Source organism: Cladophialophora bantiana, assembly GCF_000835475.1.
Source record: "Cladophialophora bantiana CBS 173.52 unplaced genomic scaffold supercont1.3, whole genome shotgun sequence".
Taxonomy (NCBI): domain Eukaryota; kingdom Fungi; phylum Ascomycota; class Eurotiomycetes; order Chaetothyriales; family Herpotrichiellaceae; genus Cladophialophora; species Cladophialophora bantiana.
The window spans coordinates 1,396,805-1,417,575 of record NW_015971577.1 but is presented as its reverse complement, the minus strand read 5'-3'; the positions used below and the strand labels follow the sequence as shown (position 1 = coordinate 1,417,575).

The window sequence follows — 20,771 nt, the reverse complement described above, 5'->3', positions numbered from 1 at the left end:
AGAGCAAGACGAATCTCTGGCGCAGCATAGTGCAAGTGTAAAATACTCTGATTAACGTAAGAACAATGTCTTCCAAACGCCTCGAGATGCACGGTATGCAAACTTGGAGGTTCAACGGTGGCAGGACAAGAAAGAGCCCAACACGAGGATTTGGAAAAGGTACCAAGAACAGGTGCACCATGTCTGGCGCGGTTTTAATTCGCCATTCACTTTTGCTCAGGAGCCTTTTGTGGCCATTCTCACCGTCTCTATCTTCACCGGCTCCTCGCCCCGTGTATCTCGTCAGGCTCCCCATTCACGCACACGTACTCCCACGGCCAAAGGGATCGGACTCAACAATGGTGGTGTCAAGCGCCTCAAGCGCCTCAGAAATGTATGGCTTGTGGCTAGAGCAACTCTTTCCTTTGCTGGTCGATCGACTCCGCGAATCCGGTATATCAGACGCCGAAGGCCAGGATCTCATCGCCAATCGAATCGCCTGCGGGCCGTTCGAGTGGCCCCCCGCATTAAAGATACCATGAACCTGAGGGGAAACACGGGCAAGGATGGCGACGGCGCAGTCACCGATTGATTGTGTGCCGCTGTCGGAGGTGTCGTTCGAGGATGATAAAAGATGGATCATTTAACGACGAGATTCTGTTCTGGGGCGCAGTTTGTCCGGCTCCTGTCTACACTCGAAGATCAACATCCCAAAAGAATAAAATTCAAAGATTCAAGCAACATGGGCTCTACTACTCCAACCCCTCAAACATATCCCGTCCCACCGCCTGGAGTGTATTGTCCTGCAGTCACCTTTTTCGACCCCGTGACCGATACCTTGCTCCCCAATGAACAAGCGCAATACTATTCCTACCTTGCGAATTCCGGCTTGAGAGGACTGGTCATCCTGGGGACAAATGCTGAAACCTTTTTGCTCACCCGTGACGAACGAGCTACCCTCTTGCGATTAGCACGCAAGTCAGTCCCCGAGAACTATCCTATCATTGCCGGGGTTGGAGGCCACTCAACAGCACAGGTGCTTGAGTACGTTGCTGATGCCCATGCAGCCGGGGCGAACTTTGTTCTCGTGCTCCCTTGTGCATACTTCGGCAAGCAGACCACACCCACCGTCGTCCACAACTTCTATGCAGCCGTGGCGAAGGCCTCTCCTCTTCCCATTCTCATCTACAACTTCCCTGCTGTCTGCAATGGCCTCGACCTGGACTCGGACGCAATTGCAGCCCTGGCACACGAGTTTCCGAACATTGTAGGTGTGAAATTGACCTGCGGTTCGGTCGGAAAGATTACACGACTGTCGGCCACCTTTCAACCAGAGCGATTTGCCGTCTTTGGTGGGCAGTCGGATTTCTTGGTCGGTGGGTTGGCGGCCGGGTCGGCGGGTTGTATTGCTGCATTTGCCAATATCTTCCCCAAGACAGTCGCCAAAGTCTTCGACCTATGGAAAATGGGTAAGCATGATCAGGCGTTGGCGTTGCAGAGACTGTCTGCTCATGCCGAAAACCCCACAAAAGCCGGGATTGCCACGACCAAATACGCTGTAAGTCAGTTCAGCGCGAAGAAAGCCGGCATCCAGGGTGACCTTGAGGCCATGCTGCGACCTCGCCGACCGTATGAAGAGCCCAGCGAGGCCGTCAAGAAGAAGATTGTCGAGTTGATGTTGCCCGTGGATGAGATTGAGAAGACCCTCTGAAAGCGAGGATGGGCGGTATACTAGATAAAATAGAAACCATCTGAGATGCTTCTGGAGAAGTCCCCAGTTTCAATTGCAAGCTCCCGCAGCCTTGTTCATGTCAGCTCGCCTGCCTGTCCAAGGCCGTGCTACCCGACGAAGGAGGCTCCACGTTGTGCAAGCCACCTCGTCAGCGGCAGATCGTCTGGATACCATTTTCTGGGCAAGGTGGCTTGCACAAGGACGCGATATCGATAACAATGTTCTTAGGAGGGGAGATCTGCCCCTCCCAAAATCATCACTCTTTCATGGGGGGATCGACCAGCGCCGCAAACCCACTCGCTTAGGATGAACTCCACCGGTGTACCTGTTGGCTCGCCGAAGGCAAGCTGCGGAGAACAAGCAACGGCCGGGAGAAAGCGAAATGTCGTAGTTCAGTCGAGGGAACGTCAAATGACGGGTACGATGTCTACCCTAGATACCAGATGACCCGTCAAGCAGATCGATCTCTGTGACATAGCTGGTCGAAGGTTTCACAAGCACAAGCGGGATGACAGCGACATGCAGAGAAAAATACGAGCGCCCCCACGTTGCACTTTGCCGGGGTCATAGGGAACCGGGGACTTGGGTATTTGGTACCTACCCGGGCAGGTAGACAATCACGAACTGCAGAACACGCGGTCCTTAACAGGCTGTTCAATGCTGGCGGGGAGCTCGATGGCAGAAGGAAGCGTTGGATGAAGCATTCTTCATCATTCAACACGTCACAGTCATTTCACTGACTCCCCGGATCTGCACCGAAGCTACGCGTCATCGATTGGAAGCACCCAAAAGCGTAAAGACGTTGGGTGTGTCCAAAGGCATCATGAGCACCGACTTCCGTAGTCACCGCAGTGATCCGTCGAGCCCGGCAAGCTGGAAGCTAAAGCAAAACCTGCTTTGGATGGATGGCACTAAGTAGAGTTTTGTGACGCTGCTCGCGACTTTAGCCTCTTTGAATGCCGTTTGGAAGCTGCGCGAGCTTCATAGCTTCACCTTCACAGCTTCACAGACGACTCGGTTATTTCTCCACGCCATTGATAGCCACTAGCACCATAGCGGTGATTAGGTTGTTGGTGGGTGACATGACATGTGTGCCTACCCTGTATAAGCTGGTAGACAGGTGGGCTGGTGGGCTGGTGGGTAGCTACCATCGGCCCAGCATTGAAGCAGCACGTACCGAAAGCTACATTTTCCATTCCCACCTTCCACTTTTCCACCATACTAAAGAACTACCACGCTTTTACCTTTTCCCACCCTTCGTCCTTCGTTTATCGCTCTGGAAGTGCCCGGCCTTTACTCACACCCCTTCGTCAACATCGTACCCTTCGGTAACACCTGTCAAATACTCTTAATTTTGCACATACCACCCTCTCCAACACTTCCTGCACGTCCCGAGCCAACCCGCAAAATATCCAGAATCCTGGAGTCCCCAAATCCTTCGACCGGATGCCTTCGCTGCGACCTTTCTGTACCTGTGCTCATAGCTCTCATGCGTCCTGAACCTCTCATAGAATGAGGTCTCACATTGAATAAAGAATAATCACCTCCACGGGATCCAGAATCCTCACATAATCCAAGAGCTGGACTGCTCGACCTGTGCATAACTGAGCCACGAAGCTCCGTCTGGTTATGTCAAAGTCTTCCCAGGCCGCTACCAGTCGCTCGAAACTTCGTTGACGAGACCTTGTCGAACCCCTTGTCGGTCCAGGTAGCCGGGCGTAAGCCTCAGGCAGCCATGGCGTCCGTGCTTGGGCGTGCCATGTATTCCTGGTTGACGGCATGGTCGATCCTGGTGTCACTCCTGGCGTTGAATGTGCAGAGGGCTGCAGCAGGCAATACCAGGTGGATAGAATACACAGGCAACGACGGCACCGTTTGGCTCGACGACGACCGACGCCCTTCCTTGTACACTCAGGATTTTGGAGATTGCCAGGGCGATTCACTCATCAACGTCACCCGTTTCGATGCGGCATATTACAAGGACAACATGACCGTTCTTTTCCACCTGGAGGGTAACTCTGCCTTGACAAATGAGAGTTTGATGCGTGAGTTATATGCTCGTCGAGATTAAAGTGCTGACATCGAGCTGATCCGCACATCACAGTATACATCGGCGTTTTCGCGTACGGAGAGTCCCGTTTTAATCTGACGTTCAATCCATGCAATGCCAATATTCACAGCCTCTGCCCCCTCAACTCGTCCATACCCATCAACGCGAATGGAATCATCCCCGTGGCACCGTCGGACGTGGCCAATATCCCGTCAATTGCCTTGACAATTCCGGACTTCGAGGGACAGGCAATTCTCCGCATCTTTGCGAACTCGACCGAATCCCAGATAGCTTGCTTCTCTGCAGTGGTAACTAATGGGGCCTCATTTTCACACCCCTCAGCAGTGGCCTCTGTCCTTGGTGCTTTCGCCGTCATTGCCGTGGTATCTTCAGCCACCATGGCCATATATGGACCAAATATTCCCGAGGCTCGGAAGCATTATGCCCATTCCGTCTCCATTTTTGTGGTGTTCTCCGTCTACCAGCACATCTTCTTTACTGGAGGGTTGTCGATGAATTGGCCAAGTGTTCTCGTCTCGTTCTGGAGTAACTATGCCTGGTCGGCCGGGATAATTTATAGCCAGAAGATGCAGAATTCGATCAATCAATTCATCGGTAGCAACCGCGGCAACATCAGCATGGTCGGTGCCGCCCCCAACGGCGAAAATGCTGCTGGACTCGGAGGTGGCTATGAAATTTCACAGATATACAAGCGAGCCGTGCCCACGTCGTTTGCGCCACTCCAGGAAACTCCCTTCGCCATGGGTCACCTGCTGAAAAGACAAGCTGCGAATACCACAAACGGTACTTCTCAATTCTCCTGGTACGGGAGACCAGTGCTACCAGGGTTGCCGTTACCAGGGAATTATTCTGGCTTCGCTGGAACCTTGGCCGAGCTCAATATACCGGCGTCCAACGCATTTTTAACCGGGCTTCTATGGTTCCTCATTCTGATCGCTTGCATTTTGGGGGCTGTATTCTTGCTCAAATTGAGCATCGAGGGTTTGATCGCCGTTCGACTGATCAAGACAGCTCGACTTGGGTACTTCCGGAGGCATTGGATATGGTTCATGGCCGTGGCTGTTTTGCGGACATGCTACATTGCCTTTTTTATGATGATGTTCTTGACCATGTTCCAATTCACTCTAGGGGGAGCCAACGGCGTCAAGGCCATCGCCGCGGTGGTACTCGCAATCTTTCTGGTCGGAAACCTTGGCATTTCGGCTTATGCCCTTTGCTACGGGACTAAGTCTGAGGCGTTGCCTGAGCTACAAGAGCAGGCAAGCCATGAATCCCGTGGCACCGAAACGGTCGGGAAGTCTGCTTGGTACAAGATCAGCTTCAAGAAAGTACCTGAGAACCAAGCCACAGAAAGCCAGATTTCCCAGCCGAAGACATTGTTTCAGAGGTATCTCCCTCGGCTTAATCCTAACCGAGTTCATGTCCACGATGATGAAAACTACATCATCAGATACGGCTGGCTGGCATCAAGATTTCGCCGGAGCAGGTGGTGGTTCTTCTTCGTCTGGTTAATCTATGAACTTGTGAGGGCCGCATTTTACGGTGGTGCTGCAGGCCATGCCTTGACTCAGGTCTTTGGTCTGCTGGCTTGGGAAATCATTGCTTTGGTAGCAATTGTGCTGCTGAGGCCCTTCCAGAGCAACCGTCTCAATCTGATCATGGTATACCTCCTCGGCTTCAGCAAAGTGGCGACGGTCGCATTGTCATCAGCCTTTGATGCTCGATTTGGGCTGGATCGAATCATGACAACAGTGATTGGGGTGGTCATCATTGTCATTCAAGGAATTCTGACCATTTGTCTGATGATCGCCATCGCTCTTGGGGCGATCTCTAGCTACATGTCTGTCACGCGTTACCGCGAAACTATCAAACCTAAATCATGGCTGAAACCCCGGACGCGATATTTCGCTCATGTCGATCGCAAGGCGACCGACCGACCGAAACCGCCTCCACCGCCTCCATCGCCAGAGCCTGAACGTCCGAAAGAACCTTACTTTATGGTATCGAGTGTCCGGCGCCAACCCAAGATTGAAGACGAGGACCCTGACAATCAGGTGGCCGAATTTTACCTGTCACCGCGGGCCTCTACGTGCATGGATCCAGAGATGGAGGGAAGTTATCAGGTGAGCGTGTCTCGATCACATTCCATGCGGTCTCGGACGAGCGTATCAAACTTGCCCTATGGAGCGAGGGCTCATCGTGTAAGCTGGAGCACGAGAGACTTCCAAGACATGGATCTTGAGCAAGGCCCCAATCCAATCTATACACGGATGAGTGTAGAGAACATCCGCGACGTTCCCAGCAGGCACCGGGCAGCAAGTTTGCGTGGAGCATCAAGAGCTGGCACACCCATTGGGGAGCTGAATGATCCCCCGGCCGGCCCAGATGTTCTAGCCCATCGACGGGGACACCGACGCAGTGTGTCTACGCCACTGGGCTCAATGCGGAAAAACACGACTGTGGACGAAGAAAAGGAGAACGATCCAGACACCATCCACCAAGAGATGAGCGGAAGCAGAGAGGCTGCGCACGAAGCCACGAAACTTTGACGACATTTATGGACATAATTAATCATTGAGCTTTTGACCGTGTCAAATGGCCCCGGTGACGAGCCATGACTACGATATATTGCACAAAAACCCTATTCTAAGAGCTACGCATAGACACACAGCTTCGGCATCGTGCATTAGAACCATCATAGAGGTATCAGGTATGACCACGGCGAAATGGCGAGGCATTATCCAGGGTCGGTATTTCTTTTTAGCACAGCGAACGGCGCTCGAACAGGTTGGTGGCAATTCATTATCAGATCGCTTCTACGGAGACAGAACAACCTGACAGCATCCGCTTGAACTCGTGGGTGATCAACAGTTCTTTTTGCGAGTGCACAAAGGCTCAGTGATGGGGTCTGGTCACCTTGAACGCCTGTGGTGGGTGCGTCGGCCCTTCGCAACCGACGAGAGCTAGAGTCCCGTATTGCAAAGGATAGCCTCCTGGAAACCAAAAGCCAATTCATGCTGTCTGCGCCCAATTGCCATTTCCCTTGACTTGAAACTTGGATTGGAACAGTTCAGGGTTGGGCTCCGCCCTTGAATCTGGGCTATGTCCTGAGTGCCGCGTTACGCTCGATCCCTCGCAGGCCACGGTAGCGCTCGCCTTAGCCAGGGAGAAAAAAAGGGATTCACAATACGAGTTGGAGACGTGTCGCTTTCATGAAATGGGCATTCTCCAGATCCAGATCCCTAGCCCCTTGGATATAGATGTGCTCTACCGCATGTATAGGTTGGGCAGTCACTAACTAGTTGATTGCTCGCTTCCACATCGCATGCAGCGCTTTTCCGGAAAGAGGGGTGATCGTCCGTCAATTGAGGCATTAAGACGGAATGGCGAGGAATTCCAGCCTGATCCATTGCAATGCCACGCTTGAGACAATCTTCTGGCGCCCCTGCGTCGATAGACGGGAAGTAGCGCAATTTCCCAGGCTTGGGATGGCCGACCTTTGTTTCTTGAAGGTTTGGGAAAGACGGAACCCCGGATCACTAGAAGGCACTCGGGAGCGGGGAGCGTGAGCACGAGCCTAATGAGCAGTGAAGGGTTCCCAATACTGGCACCAGCATTCGGGCCCCAGGCTGGGCTAGTTGTGTCAGTTGACAGGTAGCGGCCCAAGGCGCGACCCTTTCCACTGGTACTAAGTGTGGATGAGCAAAGGCCCCCAGGATCAGTGCTGCCGAAGCGGGCTGGCGTAGCCTGGTAGTGGTACCCAGTGGGCTCCAGGCGCCGTGGCAGCCTAGGCACCCTGGGCACCACCAACCATAGGCTATGCTTACCGCTAGGCTTAGGTAATGGAGGTCCCTTGGGGGACTGCCTTCCTTCTCTGCCATGCCATCCCCTCCCGTCTTGCCCAAGGGATGCCCAAGCCACCAGTGGGACACCCCGGAAACATCATCAACTGGTCTACAACTACCTAGGTATGTGCTGGTCAGCACCTAACTAATCTGTTGGCGGACAGCCGCTCTTCACCGATGGAATCTTTGGAACGAGCATCAGCGTCATCATCATCATCCACCATCTCATCCCTCTGGTGCTCGTTCCAATTTCTCCATTCATCGATGTCACCTTCACCTTCTCCTCAACCTCAGCATTGTCCCTTTTCGTCTCGCTAACCCGGTAGTCGAGATCACCGTTGGATCCATCCTCTCTCCAGAGTCCAGACAAGACAGCGTTAGCATCTACCGAGCCGGCGTCCAGAAATTGCGTCGAGACGAGATCCGGAACGGGTTTCCTTCTCGAAGACGCCAGGCATGATTTCTGCGCCTTGCTCGTCCTCTTTTTTTTTCAGCCTGCTTACGACAACCGCTGGAACGCTACTCATACCACCTCACTTGAAACCTATGTACCCTGCTCTGTCGCATTCCATCAAATCCCCGTTTTCTACCCAAGACCGCCCCGGATTCTGCAAGGGGTCCATCCTCCCACCCCTGTATCGGGCGTCCTTCGAAGCCGATCAGTGACTGTCTACCTTCTTGGTCGATACGACGTCTTTCTCCTGTCGACTCTAGCAGTGACTCCATTTTACTCGTGTCTCACGAGGCGAATCAGCGTGCACGACCCGAAGTCGATCATGTGTCGCCGTGGGATACGCCTTTAATGCCAGTTTCAATCCTCTTTGCGAACCTGTCCACAAACTCGTGTCGTGGTAAGCTGGTTCCCCCGTTGCAAATTTCGTTCGTACTGCACAAGGACTATCTTCGAGGATTATGCCCAAACAGTCAACTCGATCTTCGCCATCCAATAGGTTACCCTTGGCTGGTTCAACACCTCAATTACATCGCTCTAACCCTCACTTCTCCGACATGCCTACCTCGACAACCACAGCGTCGAACACCAGTTCCCGGAGGACCTCGGGCCAGACTCAAAAGCCTTTTGAAAATGCCCACGTTTTACCACTACCACCACCAGCAACCGAGACGACACCTCCAGTAGATGAGCCGGCACCAAAAAGGCCCAAGCGGGCCCTCAAGCTCACCGCTTCTCAACGTGAGAGGAAAAGAGCTATTGATCGCGAGGCGCAACGAAGCATCCGTCTGAAAACCAAGAATTATATTGCCCATCTCGAGAACTTGGTCAGGATCATGGAAAATGGAGGCACCTCCGTAAATCCCGGCGAGGGCGGTCAGGATCTCCAAGGACAGGCCGGCACCGAGGAAGGGCAAGAAAGAGTTAGAGCGCTATTGTCTCAGCTGAGGCAGAGCGAGGATGAGGTTAGAAGACTGAGAGAGATGGTGACGGGAGTACAGAGGCTTGTGGCTGGCGCTTTGAATCCTGTCGAGGATTCCGCAACGAGGCGACTTACGGGTCCCGATGGTTACAACATTCAGCAACCTGCACCGATGGTGACCCCTTTTCAAAGCGCCATCCACGATCACCCCGAGAACGCCGCCTCCGTTTATTCTCACAGTTCGGATTCATCGTCCCCTGTGGTCGAGCTTGCTTACCAGCCGTTTGACCAACCGAGGTCTGCCGAGGCATCTGCGCTGGGCGGTCTTGGAGCCATTCCTTCGCACCACCAAGATCGATTCGACAGCTTTGGCAGGTTGGTTCCTCCTGTCGCAATCCTGGAACCACCAACTTCGGAGCCGCTCGACATCCCCAAGGAGAGAGTTGAAGGTGAATTGTTCTTCCTGTCAGAACGCGAGGTCAACCGGGTCCTGGCTGGAGGGCACCAGTCCTTCGCCAACCAACCGCTTGACGAAGACATTATCGTCCGCGCGGTATTGCATGGGTGGCGCGATGTCCAGGACCAGTATCTTCTCGACAGAGGCTGGCAAGCCCTCAGGAGCATCGACCAATCCATTTTCCGCGAATGTGGCGTTGTGGAGAGAATGGCAATCCTCCACATGATGCGGCTGAAGCTGCTCCATCAGAGCAAGATGAACCCGCAATTCCTGGCCCCATTACCACCATTCTTCCAAAGAGGCCCGGCGGAAGATCCCGAGGTGTTGGAGAGGACGCCCGTCATCGAGCACTTTATTTGGCCAGGCATGCGGGCCTGCCTGTGTAAGAATGCGACGAGGTATATCAACAACAAGTTCTCGGATTCGTTCCGGCACTCACTCAAATTCTTATGGCCCTACAATGTCTCGGATGTTTATGCGAGAGATCCTCTCACCCAGCTATACTCGATCATGCCGGAATTCAAACGACGGGAAGGAGACCTCCGCTCGTGGACCATGAGAAAGGATTTCTTCGCCAATGCAAGTGAACTGATCGGCGCGATACCGGTCTATGAAGCGCCTTTGAACCGACCCCTGATTCCGGTCGGGTCAGTACCCATGCAACCAGGTATGAGGGCGGGACAACCGCCTCGGCGGATGCTTCAGCAAGCGCCTGCTGGGACCATACCGAAGCAGGAAGCCGACGAGTCACATATGGAGACGATGCCCGCACCTGCCCATGCGCCCACTCCCCATCATATCGGCGGGCATGCCCCAGTAACGACGACGAATGTACCGGTGACACACGTGCCGCATGCTGCTGAGGTTGAGGCCTGGCTAGGAGATCCTGATCTGGTACCGCAGTACTGGACCATGGGCCCTGGCATGGATGTAGGATTTGATGGGGTTGCTCCTCAGTGGTCGAGCGTCCCACGAGGGTTTGGAGGGTGATTTAACGACGGCGTTGCCAAGTCGAAAGCTGTCGATCTCTTTGTGCATGCGCAGACGTCATATTGAATGTATCGTTATTTAACTACAGGCCTTGCTCTAGAATTCCTTTCCTTCCTCTTTCTCGTCTTGTTGAAGATCTGCGGCTTTCTGAGCGCGTGGCCGGGAAATATCTCGGGATCCGCAAAGCGTATCAGTTGCCTTCCTCTAGCCTTGGTTTCCGCACTTTCCCGACCAAGTGCGACAAATCCGTTTCTTGATAATGAAGCGGATGACATCAGGATTGCCGAGGGCTGTCACTGTTTCTTCACTGTTTCTTCTGCGGCTGAGGTTGAGGCGTCACACGCGACGTCTTCAGATATCGCTCAGTCAATCACGTGGCAGGTATTTGATAAGTCGCATGCAGCCCGCTGACATAGCAAACATAATGGCTGGCATGCTGCATGCCATTCCCGCTTAGGCTCTTCATATATCCAGTCACCACAGTTCAGCGGCTGTCGACACATTATCTGAGCAAATGCCCCATTCAGACTCCATTAGCAGAACCTGCATGCCCCCCAACCCCCCCAGATTTCAGTCCTCACCCATGCGACCCATTACCGCCTTGCGCAGCTGAGAGGCTTCGACGGACTGACACAGGCAATCAATGAATGCGTGCCCTCGGTTGCCAATTTTTTCCACCGTCCCAATCTTCCTGTATCGGAATCTATCAGAGCGCTTTCATTTCATCTTTCCAGCGACAATCAGAGAGGGGCTTCCCCTCCCCTTCCTAGTCCTAGGACGAATAAAGCTACGCCGGCCCAATCCGGCCACAGGGGGCCATTATTAATCGTCCATCATGAACCTCCTCACGCGTAAGACTTCGAGCAAGTCGCTCTCGGAGAAGGAGAACAGGGGCAGAGGTCCCACGGGTCAGGATGCTGGTGCGGCGGAGCGCATTCAGGAAGACACCAAACCCTCACTCTTCCGCCGGTTGAGCAGGAAAACCAGTCGATCGAGGGAGAGGGAGGGTCATGGTCAGAATGAGGCACCAATCCCACAGCCGATCGAGGTGAGTTTGACATGTTATGTTGCCCTGGCTTGTCTGGACCTGGCCGCGTATTTTCTCGCCAATCTACGATGAGGCTGACATGAAGGGTACAGGCACGCCATGAGCGAAAGGCAGTGGCTGAAGATGTGGGTGACAAAATCCCTTCATCAAAGGTCGCCGAAGTCATGCCAGAGCTCGGCCACGCCGACACCAAGAAGAAGCATTCAACGAAATTAAACACATCGCCTCTTGCAGAGAAGCGCGAGACGCCCCATCCCATGGATCCAGCCACGGAGAAGAAAGTTGCCTCGCTTCCCAGGAGCAATTCCGAAGGGTTGCAATCACATCTCGAATCAGGTGAGGCTGACGAGTCTTTGGCTAGGCGATCATGAGTCTAACCCTCAAAGGTGCACACGATCATCCCAAAAGCGACCGCCGCTCTAGAGGCTTGACAAAGGAAGACGTCGAGCATCTCTTCTCCGGCGCGCCGCAATTTGTCCTCGAGAAGGGTCGGAGAGGCCGGTGCTTCCCCCAAGCTTTTTTTCCATGGAACAATGACCTAGAGATATCTGATCTCCAGGACCGGAGATATATTAAGCATGAAAGCTTCGCGCTTGCGACGTTACACGCCCACTTGCCCATCCCTGATGAAGTAAACTGGAAACCCGGAATGGCGGCCCCCTTTAAGCAGCAAGGTCTCGAATTGGGGAAACGGCCCATGTTCGAATTAGGGATCTTTGAACGACCGAACATGTTGGGCATCGAAGGTCGGGAGCCAGGTACCGTAGGAATGCGCTATTTCCTGGAAAGGCCTGTCGCTGATGGCATGACGGACGAAAAGATCAAGGAGCACGGTAAAGATGTGGAGGTTGACCTAGCCCTTGCAAATGCGCCCGCCATGGAGGCCTTCAAGATGCTCGCCCTGGGCAAAGATAATGAGGAGCTGAATGCGAAAATCGGCAAGCATGCTCCAGCCCAGGAGAGAGCCAGACTGATCAGAGAAGGCCCGCACGCGTGGAAAGCCGTGGGTGTCAGGGACATTAGCATGGTGGTCCTGGCGGAGAGGATGGAGAAAATCGGCGAGCTGCGCGATCACGTCCTTAATGCGGGCTGGCGAGTCACGGTCCTAAATCACATGGACGCTGCGGATCTTTATGCCCATCTCTTCAATGAACTGCTATATCCACCTCATCGGGTGCCATCAGAGGCGAAACACGGCAAGGCCTCTCTGAAGATCCAAATCGAAGCACTGGTCAAAGTCCTCACCACGCCTGGTGCCTGGCTCGATTTGAGCGTCCCCGAGTCCAGATTGCGGTTCGGAAAAATCCTACACAGCCGGACGACGCGATACGACCATGAAACGGGTCTGTTCATTATCGATCCGGAGCGCAAGTGGCTGCTCATCCAGATTCTGTTGGCCGTCGAATTGGTCATTCGACTTGACGCGGCATTAAGATTGGGTGTGGCACTCCATGCCGAAAACTTTGAGATTAGCAGCGAGGAAATTCACCATTTCAACAAATTACGCAACCTCAAAGTCGATTGGGATCTCGTGGCGGCCAGACGGTTTCTGTTTCTCTCCTATGTCAAGAGGATCGAAAGGGGGGGTTCGGCTCTGGTATCGCCTGTCCAGACTTTAGAGCGACCTCTGACTCTTAGACAGAAGTCGTCCGCCGAACGTCAGCAGCATCATGAGCAGCGGCCGGCGCATCTCAAGCAGAAGTCCTCGGCCGAGCGCCATTCACTGTTTGGCGAACTCAGACACAAGATAGGCTTGGGCGGAACAGACTATGAACCACACACAGTGCTCGATGTCTGTGACGTGGCGATCATGTCTCGACAACCGGCCGTAATGGTGGACGGCCTCTTCCGTTTCGCCACAAACATTGGGTGGCCACGAAGCCACCAGCTCCATGAGTCCCTCAAGCACAAACTATGCACGGCTTCCGCGGAAGAGAGGGAGAAGATGCTCATGGATGCAATCGTCTGTCCCGACAACAACACCTCCGCGACCAATCCTGCCAACTTGACACCTTCGCTTCAAAGTTTCAACGTTGATCTACATGCTGCTACACCTACCACCGTCGGGGGCTGGCTCTCTCACAGCTGGCTCTCTGGCATGATTCTTCCAGGCACCTCGATCTGCGATATACTGATGTCCACGCTCCTCGAGAACGATCCCAACCCGCAGACTCTGCGGGATCTGGGCTCAGCCAGCCTACCGCTTCGAGGATGCGGGTTCATTCTCGACGGGTCCTCATGGTGGTCGAAATCCTGCATCGTGGGACGGGTCATGGCACCCATGCGGGGCGCAAAGGAGTCCATGGGCTGGATCTTCACGCCCAATTTCGTCCCCTTGTATGAGAACACTGGAACGCCGTTCAGCAACCGCTGGGTGAAGGTGAAATGTTTCCCTGTCATCACGGATCGCGATCGGCCTAGGATATTCGATGGCGACAGACTGGCCGAAGATTCAACTCCACTGGGCAAAGGCAAAGGAGGGATAATGGGGACCGAGTTTAGTATGGTGACGGATCACATATTGGATGACGGACGTGCACCGGAAGTGACAGTCAAAGATATCAAGGTCCACTTATCCAGCTCAGATGTCACACAGACGTCTTCAGAACACCCCTTGTCAGCATGGGCCCAGTTCGATATCATGCTTACAACACCACCGATCTCTCCTTCTCATCCATCGTCCGCAGACACGTCGGCTTCCGAAACGGCGCAGCTCCAGATCCGCTACGGCCTTGATCGCGCCGTGTATTTCGTAACCTCACACCCGTGCCGTCTCCCACACGGCCACGCCACATTCAAGCCGGGCTCAGCGGATGCACACTATGAACAACAACACCCAAAACACATACGGGGCGTGACAGAACACATCCCAGCCCATCCACTGCACAAGACATATCCCTACGTAACGAAGACACTGGCGGAGATTGTACAGAATCCGGGGCTGACTCCCCCGAACCCGACGAAGACGGGCGACGATGGGGTGTGGGTCATTGACGCACGGAGCCACGGTGGTGATTCTGCGCATAGTTCCCAGAGCAATCTGTGTGCCGCCGAAACACCTACTACAACTCCTTCAACACCATCAGCAACAGCAACAGCCGGCACCATCACAGTCACATCTCCCACCGCCAGCGCCCAACCTGACTTATTCCTCCAGCACTACCTCCACGGCAGCAGCGACCCGCAACTCTGGAAAAAGGACATCCTCGTCCGGGCGTGGTGCGCCGAAAAGGGCCGCAATGCCATCGTCGCGAGAGTCGGGCGCACGTGTCTGTCCTGCGCGATTCGCGAGGCCAAGGCACTCGAGATTGCCGTAATTATCAGGGTCGGGATCAAGGAATGAAACGGATTCTGTCCGTCCGTCTGGCTCCTTTCTAGCGGCGGACGTGGGCTGAGGTGTGATGACGGTTTGTTATTATCACGGCCCGCTGGGCGGGCTGGGTGGGTGGATGTATAAGGGATGGGGGTTCGATCGAGGACAGCGAGGAAATGGCGAAAGGGCAAGCGGAGTGGTTGGTGACTCAAACAGGCCTTTTTTTCGGCGTGGTTCTCAAACGCATGGTATGATGTCGTCGCTCTGCCGCCGCTGGTCAACTCACAATCATTGGATATGCACTGGCAAGGCAAGGCAAAGCAATGGAAAAGAAGGGGAAATACACAACGATATATATGGGGATACATGTGTGGGCCGGTTGATAATGGTACGCAGCTTTCGATGAATTACATGAGATGAGACGAGATGGACGAGCCAGGACATGGGAACGAGAAGCATTTATACTACCGACTCTGTACAGGGAGCCAAGTTCTGGGGTCGTTATTTACTTCCTTCCTCCCGCTCGGTCGGCGGATCGAAATCTTTTTTGTGTTGGAAATGTCGTGTCGCGATGTATGTTGCTACTGTACTGTACGTAGTTATCGGCACACCTATTACTCCCTACGTCCCTGGGTAGGCGAGAAGTATATCCAGCCAGTGTATGGAGCCTGTCCTGTCCTGTCATGTCCGTTGGATATGTAGATGTCGACCTGCTCGTCTGCTCACACAGTCGAGGTCGAGGCAGAGTTGAAGGGAGAGAGGTAGTGCCGGTCCGGTCGATGCCTGAGATGCCCTCTTCTGAAGCTATATTCTCGTAAGCCTCCAAGTGAGTCGGTGATAAGCCCTGCTGTCCGCCAGGAGCAGCTAGGAGACAGGCCTATTTGAAAGAAAAAGAAAAAGAAAAAGAAGAAAAAGAAAAAGAAGAAGAAGAAGAAGAAGAAGAAGAAGAAGAGGAGGAGGAGGAGGAGGAGAAGGAGGAGGAGAAAGAGAATAATTTGGGTACCTACCGCTCAATATGGTAGTATTGGAATGTCGTTTGAGGACATGTCAAGGCGCAAGTTGGCTTGATGCACAAAAGTGCGTGAAAGGTCTCTGAATTTCTGGAGAACGGCGTCCAAAGTCCGAGGCTTCTGGCGTGTGCTGTAGACGATACTGCGTGATCTCGCAAGAAGTAGCAGATGGCACTGGAAACGGCCACCAACATTATCGAGGATGACGTTTTCGGTTTTCTAACCTGCCAACCATTCTCTTGCCACGCCCATCTTCCAGCGAACAAGAGGTGCTCCAGAACAGTCCGTGGTAGATGTTGACGTAAGCGACCACCTGCCGATGGGTAAAGGTGGGCAACAGCAGGACAATGCCCTTCGAAGGCATGAGAAGCGCATGCACGGACCCAGGTTGAAGTGAGCAAGTATGACTGAGTGGACAAAGTTAGAGAGACCGATGGTTTGAAGATCCGAAGCCCCCAAACCCAGCTTCCTGGCACCTGGCACCTAGAATACCACCAGATCGTCAGAACAAGGAACTGTCGTGTCGAATGATGAAGATTGTCCCCATCCTGTGTTCTCAGGTTAACGGAGGCGCCGTGAATCTAGAAGTCTAAGTCCGTCTGGCTTGTGGCCTCTGACCCAGTGTGTAACGTTGATCCAACACGTCTCGTGAACGTAAACAAGAGTCTAGACTCTGCACCGCAAAACAGTTGATTTCACTTGAACATACCTCGTATGGGCAACGTTAGGTAACGTGCAATTTTGGGTCATGAACGTTCCTCCGAAACGGGGTGGTCATTTCGTTAGGCTTTTTCGGTACCCTAAGTAAGTTCTCGATGGGTTTCCAGGTCCCGGATTATAGTATCGCACGACGAGAAAAGGTCCCGTGGGTTGTTTTGTACAGCTAGAGCTCCCACTTTTGGGTATTTCCACGTTTGGAAGGGGGCTAGCAGAAATATCTGCCTCAGCGAATCCTGCGAGGTGAGCAGGTGTGAGGAGGAACTTGTCGGAAGTATCCAAAGCGGTAGGGTTTAATGCCCAGTGCTGTTGGAGGCGAGGAGGGTAGAGAAGGGCACTAGCTGCATGATGATGTTCTAGACCAGGGAGATCATCCAACTTTGCGATCGCGCGAATACCCTGATGTAGTTAAAGACTGGGTCCCAGGCAGGGACCAGGAAGATTCGGAGGTGTACCGAGTAGTGACACCGCGAGACCGTCAACCAGTCCCCCGGTCTGGTGAGTTCAACGGCCGTTCGCCACGATTGCTGGAGACAGGGAGAGGTTGAGAGGATTCGTGAGAGCGGGGCCAGCGTACGGAGTACGGAGACCTATTTGTAGGTAGAGAGTAACGGGCTTAGCTCCTCTGACTGCTTCAATGGGCTAGGTCTTGGGAAGAGAAAAGATCTGGCCTACCACTCCGGTTATAAGTTTCGGAGTCACTCACTGGCCTCGGCGTCGTACTCGACGAGTCCCCAGCAAGGAGACATCTTGCGATCGCAGGGCAGGCTGTCGAGAGCCATGACTGCGCCGAAGAGGAGGGGGCAAGGAAAGAAATAATAGTACTCGGTGATGGAAGTTCCAAGTTGCCTGTGGCGGGCTGGTCGGTCGAGAATCGAGATTAGAACTTGGTCAAGACGCGTCAGAAATGGAACCGTCCCCGACTTTTCCTCTGCGGCTCGTACAATCGCGCCCTCGCTCCCTCGCTCCCAGATCTTCGCAACTGTCTTGGTCGTGTTCCCTTTTTTGGAAACAGCGAGATTATGCCCTCAAGGGTTAGCCCCGTACGAGATTGTCCTCTGGTCCTGTGGTCTCAAACAGAAAAGAACAGGGGAGCATGGGCCTCCGTGAGCCCTTCGAATTCTCGCCACAACTGCTCAAGACAGGCACCAACCGACCATGTTGTTTCAAAATGGGCCCCCAGATGCTGGAACGAGGATTGACAAACCCGGTGAGAAACTGGTGCATGATAATATCCAGATCTGGTCCCAATCAGAATCGTGGCCGCCTGGTGAGTACCCCTGGGAACCCGCTCTAGACATTCAATGATGGGATTTCTCTCTGCTACGTGAACTCGACTGGCTCATGCCCGACGGCTTATTGGATGTCCTTTATTGCTTGCCATGGCTGCAAGCCACACTAGCCACTTCCCTTGTGAGAGATCAGATAGCATTCGGCGTAAACTGGAACCAGAGGTTGGTGGTGATCGACGAGGTGCACATGATGGCGACGGCTTTACGGAGGGATTGCCCATGCCGTCCTCCTATACACTGAGGCACGTATCTAGGTATTGTCAGTCGTTGAGGAGAGACATTCATCCTAGGGGTCATTCCGTTGAGCTGTCTTCTCAATGGACAAGCCTGTTTGGGCTGAGCTGCTGTGAGGATTTGAAATATTTGGACTTCGGCGTCGAGACGACTGTTAAAAACAGAAACGGCTCACCGGTTCGCCCGTCCTGCGCGGGCATAGTCCCCCGGCGACAAACCGCTCTGAAAACTGTTTCAGACGTCTTTTCAGCTATTACCACCGGGGAAACCAAAACGACACTTTTTTCGTGAGAGACCAAGGAGATCATGCGCCAAGTACAGTACTCGGTGTGCAAGTACGAGAAAACGATGTTTGAACAACCTGGCCTGTTGGCCTGTGACAAACGTCGTGCATCCCTTCATGTCGATCGCTTGTTAAAACGCCATGCTGGGACTGCACGCATTGTTCGGCGGCAGATAGGGCACAACACCGGTCGCTGTATGCCCTCTTCAAAGCCCATCAGCGGGCTGAGTTGACGTTGGGGCGGAAAGCAAAGTAGAGTTCGACGGTTCCAGTGCCTCGTGCCAGGGCTTCCTGCAGCCGAACGTCGGGCATCAACAAGTCTCTCGCTTCTCCCCCATTTTGGAACGGCGGAGGCCATCTGAAATCTTAGTATGTAGGAATGGTGGTCTGATGCGTGAATCTGCCACCACCAGCCCACTAAACTGTCTGTGTAAAACTAGACGATGAAGATTCTGGAGGAATGGCCCACCAGGCAATAGATAGACAAACATAATAGTCATAGCTGGTCATGAGCACCAAGAAGTCTGATACTGGCAGAGGAATGGTCAAATAACATTGCTTCTCGAACAGACTTCAGCTTTGCGTCCGAGGAGTTTCCTAAGCGAGCAGTTAGAAAGAGAGCGCGAGAGAAATGGAGGGAGACAGAATCGTCGGAGAAGCACCTTGCCCTCTTCCGACAGCATGAGTGGAGGATCTCTCTCAGCTCAAATTTGAGCCCCTACTCCGGCATGGATAAGCGGCAGAAGACGCTTTTGTTGCAGAATTCCAAGCTGAAGTATCACTGCACAGAGGTCAGTTTCTCGCAAAATGAGGCGGTACTGGGTACCGACTGCAAAGATCGACGAGGGAACTGCGCTCCAACTTGCAACCCCTGCCATGTCACTCTGCCGAACTCCGAAGCAGGTACCGAGTAAGCAGTCAGAGTTATCTAGTAGTGGTGGTGGTAGTAGTAGTAGACATTCTCCCTGCGTACAACTAGTTGGTCATCGGCAGAAAAGCCTATTGAAATGCTGCCAAAAGGGACCAGCAATCTCGGAAAGCTGCCATTGATGCCCCTCCCAAAATTGGAGTCTTGCATACCGAGACTTGGAAGCGACCATTTGCCATGATTTGGCCATGCGAAATCAACCGCTATGGCGAAATCGGGTAAATGGGAGAACAGCATTGCCCATTGTAGTGCGATACGGTGCTGGTTTTGGCGCCCTAGTAGATTGAAGCCCAAACAAGCCACCTGGTAAGATGCCAGCGCCATGGTTGTTCAGAAGTTCTTGGAGGGAGAAAAAAGAATTGCTGATCATCCTTCGGTGGTCTCTGCCTGTGTCTCATCCGCACTGGGAGAGACGCGTTTGGAGTGTCTCAGTTGGTGTGTTTTCTGTTGGAATCAGCATGAGACCCAAGAATCCGACTGTGTCCTCTTTGAACACAGTGACGACAGAAGCCATATCAAACTGGCAGAGAGTTCTGCATGCATTTCTCAGGCATCCAGCTTTCAAACTTCCCACTACGTAGTCCAAACTCTCACGATAGGCATGATCTTCTGAGAATAAGGTGAAGGTAATCGATTGATCGAGTACTCGCCTTGATGCACTCGGCGTCCTTCGAGGGAGCGCGTTGTTTCAGCGACCGAGTCCACTCTCCTCGCGTCTGGGTAATAACCACACCAGCCGCTGCCGCAGAGTGGGCGATGTTATCATTGCCACCCTTCAATGTTACTCGCCTGGGAGCTAGGCGCCGCAATGTGCTCGCTTCACGTGGAAAAAGACAGCGCTAACCTTGTGGATGCAAAAAGGTACAAGGGGTCAAAGGGGTTTCCAGGCGGCCGTAACAGTCGAAACTCCCGATCATTCCATCAATAGGCAGGTGATCGGAGGGCATTTCCGCTCAGTCTAGAATTCCTGAAGGTCCTCGGAAGACCAGTTTCCTGGGCAATGGGGAGCCGCATCAGAACCCGTACGTCTGGATTCGCTTCCCCCCTTCTGCTGTTAACGGCGGGCTTGCTGCGGGATGGTACTCGTAACCTCACAGGAGTTCGCCCCTCGGATACGAGCAATGGTTGGCCTTTTGTTCCGTACACCCTCCGCATTCAGATGGTGTCCAGGCTAAAAGGAAGATTTAAGCCGCTATGGGCAGTGATAGTCGCCATGCTAAGCGAAGAGGTCAGTGAAGGGAGAGAACTTTGTCCGACTTGCCTTCTCATTCTGCATCGAAACCACTTACAGGGCTCCTTTAGACGCTTGCATAGTTTCTCACTAACCTGGATGCGTCTATTTCGGCCAGCACAAGGCTTTGACCGAGTTTGATGGATCCTGTGGACCCAGGACCCAGGTTCAACAACCATGGCTCCAAGTCCATGCAGTCGCACACACGCCACTTTCTCGGTTAAGAATTTGCTGACAAAGTGGACGTACCCAGTCCCGCCTGGTTGGT

At 53.4% G+C, this 20,771-nt stretch overlaps 4 protein-coding genes across 4 annotated transcripts; all 4 read left to right on the top strand.

Moving 5' to 3' along the window:
- Window positions 1-721: 721 nt before the first annotated feature.
- On the top strand, window positions 722-1,690 carry Z519_02421 (uncharacterized protein; the record flags this gene model as incomplete). The annotated part of the gene is made up of 1 exon (XM_016760177.1): window positions 722-1,690. One exon carries the CDS (start codon window positions 722-724, stop codon window positions 1,688-1,690), a length of 969 nt encoding a protein of 322 aa, XP_016623698.1.
- A 1,756-nt stretch (window positions 1,691-3,446) lies between these two features.
- On the top strand, window positions 3,447-6,331 carry Z519_02420 (uncharacterized protein; the record flags this gene model as incomplete). Its single annotated transcript, XM_016760176.1, has 2 exons — window positions 3,447-3,756; window positions 3,816-6,331. 2 exons carry the CDS (start codon window positions 3,447-3,449, stop codon window positions 6,329-6,331), a joined length of 2,826 nt encoding a protein of 941 aa, XP_016623697.1.
- A 2,304-nt stretch (window positions 6,332-8,635) lies between these two features.
- On the top strand, window positions 8,636-10,447 carry Z519_02419 (uncharacterized protein; the record flags this gene model as incomplete). Its single annotated transcript, XM_016760175.1, has 1 exon — window positions 8,636-10,447. The coding sequence occupies one exon, from the start codon at window positions 8,636-8,638 to the stop codon at window positions 10,445-10,447; it is 1,812 nt and encodes a 603-aa protein (XP_016623696.1).
- Window positions 10,448-11,282: 835 nt separating this feature from the next.
- Window positions 11,283-14,838, top strand: Z519_02418 (uncharacterized protein; the record flags this gene model as incomplete). The annotated part of the gene is made up of 3 exons (XM_016760174.1): window positions 11,283-11,495; window positions 11,588-11,831; window positions 11,882-14,838. The coding sequence occupies 3 exons, from the start codon at window positions 11,283-11,285 to the stop codon at window positions 14,836-14,838; spliced, it is 3,414 nt and encodes a 1,137-aa protein (XP_016623695.1).
- Window positions 14,839-20,771: the final 5,933 nt, after the last annotated feature.